We start from the raw sequence: 1,442 nt of genomic DNA on the forward strand, positions 1-1,442 counted from the left end.
AAAAGGCAGCTAAAGAATTCACTGACATAAATTTAATTTAATTTTATTTTTATTTTTCTTTTGGGTGAGTTGGGGTGTATAGGCAGCTCACAGCAGGCTGCGGTGTATACGCAGCTGCGGTGTATACACAGCCACTTTATACAAATGCATGAGCATAAAAGAAAAAAAATTAAACTAAAAAACAAAAAATAAATATATAATGTATATTTTTTTTATATACAAATTTAAATTAGGGTTTAGGGTTTAGGGTTTAGGGTTTAGGGTTTAGGGCTTGGGGTCCTAGGAGGTGTTGCTTAGGGGGGGGGTGCTGCAGCAGGAGCAGCAGCAGCAGGAGCTGCCTGTACACCTCAATAAACCACAAAACTTCTTTTTTTATTTATATATATCAAGCAGCAGAAGCAACCAGCCTGCTGCTGTTGCTGCTGCTGCTGCTCCTGCTGCAGCAGCTGCTGCAGGTCACCCGGTAGCAGCCATCTCCTTTTCTTGAGCGTAGCAGCAGCAGCAGCAGCTGCAGCAGCAGCAGCAGCAGCAGCAGAAACTGCAGCAGCAGCAACTACAGTAGTGACAACTGCAACAGCAGCAACCGCTGCAGCAGCAACTGCAGCAGCAGCAACTGTGGCAGCAGCAGCAGCAGCAACAGCAGCAACAGCTTTTGCTGCCCCTCTTTGGACCTCACCGCACATCTCAACTAAGCGCAGATACAACCAGCAGCAGCAGCAGCAACTGCTGCAGCAGAAACTGCAGCAGCAGCACCAGCAGCAGCAACTGCAGCAGCAGCAGCAGCAGCAGCAGCAGCAGCAGGTTCAAGCTCAAAGCCCTCGGGTTTTTCCTAAAGATCGCATATTGTGGGGCTGCAGCAGCTGCATGCGGCTGTAAACCCTGGGGAGCATCCACCCCGCTGCTGCTGCTGCTGCTGTCGCTGCTGCTGCTGCTGCTGCTGCTGCTACTGCGGCTAGACGTTGAGGTGCTGCCGAAGGCAAGTAGCGGCTGCACACCGCAGCCGCAATGTGAAGCAGCAGCAGCAGCAGCAGCAGCAACAGCAGCAGCAGCAGCAGCAGCAGCAGCAGCAGCAGACGAGAGTTCCGTGTTTTGCTTGACAGCGGCCATGCGGCAGCGGCAGCCTTACACGCCCCCTTGAGGCAGCAGCAGCAGCAACAGCAGCAGCAGCAGCAGCAGCAGCACTAGCAGCAGCTGCGGCAGCAGCCGCAGCAGGAGTAGCAGCAGCAACAACAGGAGGAGCATCAGGAACAACAACAACAGCAGCAACAGCAGCAGCAACAGCAGCAACAGCAACAGCAGCAGCAGCAGCAGCAGCAGGCATGGCAGGTCAGCGTCGCGGCGGGTGCGATGGAAAGTCGGGTACAGGCGACAGCAGCAGCAGCAGCAGCAGCAGCAGCAGTAGCAGCAGCAGCAGCAGCAGCAGCAGCAGCAGCAGGCGTGGC

The 1,442-nt window shown here is 54.3% G+C and overlaps 2 protein-coding genes across 2 annotated transcripts in view; one reads left to right on the forward strand and one right to left on the reverse strand.

The window, feature by feature from the left end:
• EMH_0028770 (uncharacterized protein) overlaps window positions 1-890 on the reverse strand; it is a gene marked incomplete at both ends in the record, with an annotated part of 2,988 nt that extends 2,098 nt beyond the window's left edge. The window contains one exon of the mRNA XM_013494201.1: window positions 879-890. Within this exon, the coding sequence (XP_013349655.1) occupies window positions 879-890 (12 nt within the window). The remainder of the gene's footprint in view (window positions 1-878) is intronic.
• Window positions 891-1,347: 457 nt separating this feature from the next.
• The window catches only part of EMH_0028780 (uncharacterized protein), a gene marked incomplete at both ends in the record, with an annotated part of 2,696 nt that continues 2,601 nt past the window's right edge, over window positions 1,348-1,442 (forward strand). Inside the window, one exon of the mRNA XM_013494202.1 lies at window positions 1,348-1,440. Coding sequence (XP_013349656.1) covers window positions 1,348-1,440 — 93 coding nt within the window. The remainder of the gene's footprint in view (window positions 1,441-1,442) is intronic.

This window comes from Eimeria mitis, genomic scaffold (genome assembly GCF_000499745.2).
Source record: "Eimeria mitis Houghton genomic scaffold, Emh_scaff1070, whole genome shotgun sequence".
Lineage (NCBI taxonomy): Eukaryota > Apicomplexa > Conoidasida > Eucoccidiorida > Eimeriidae > Eimeria > Eimeria mitis.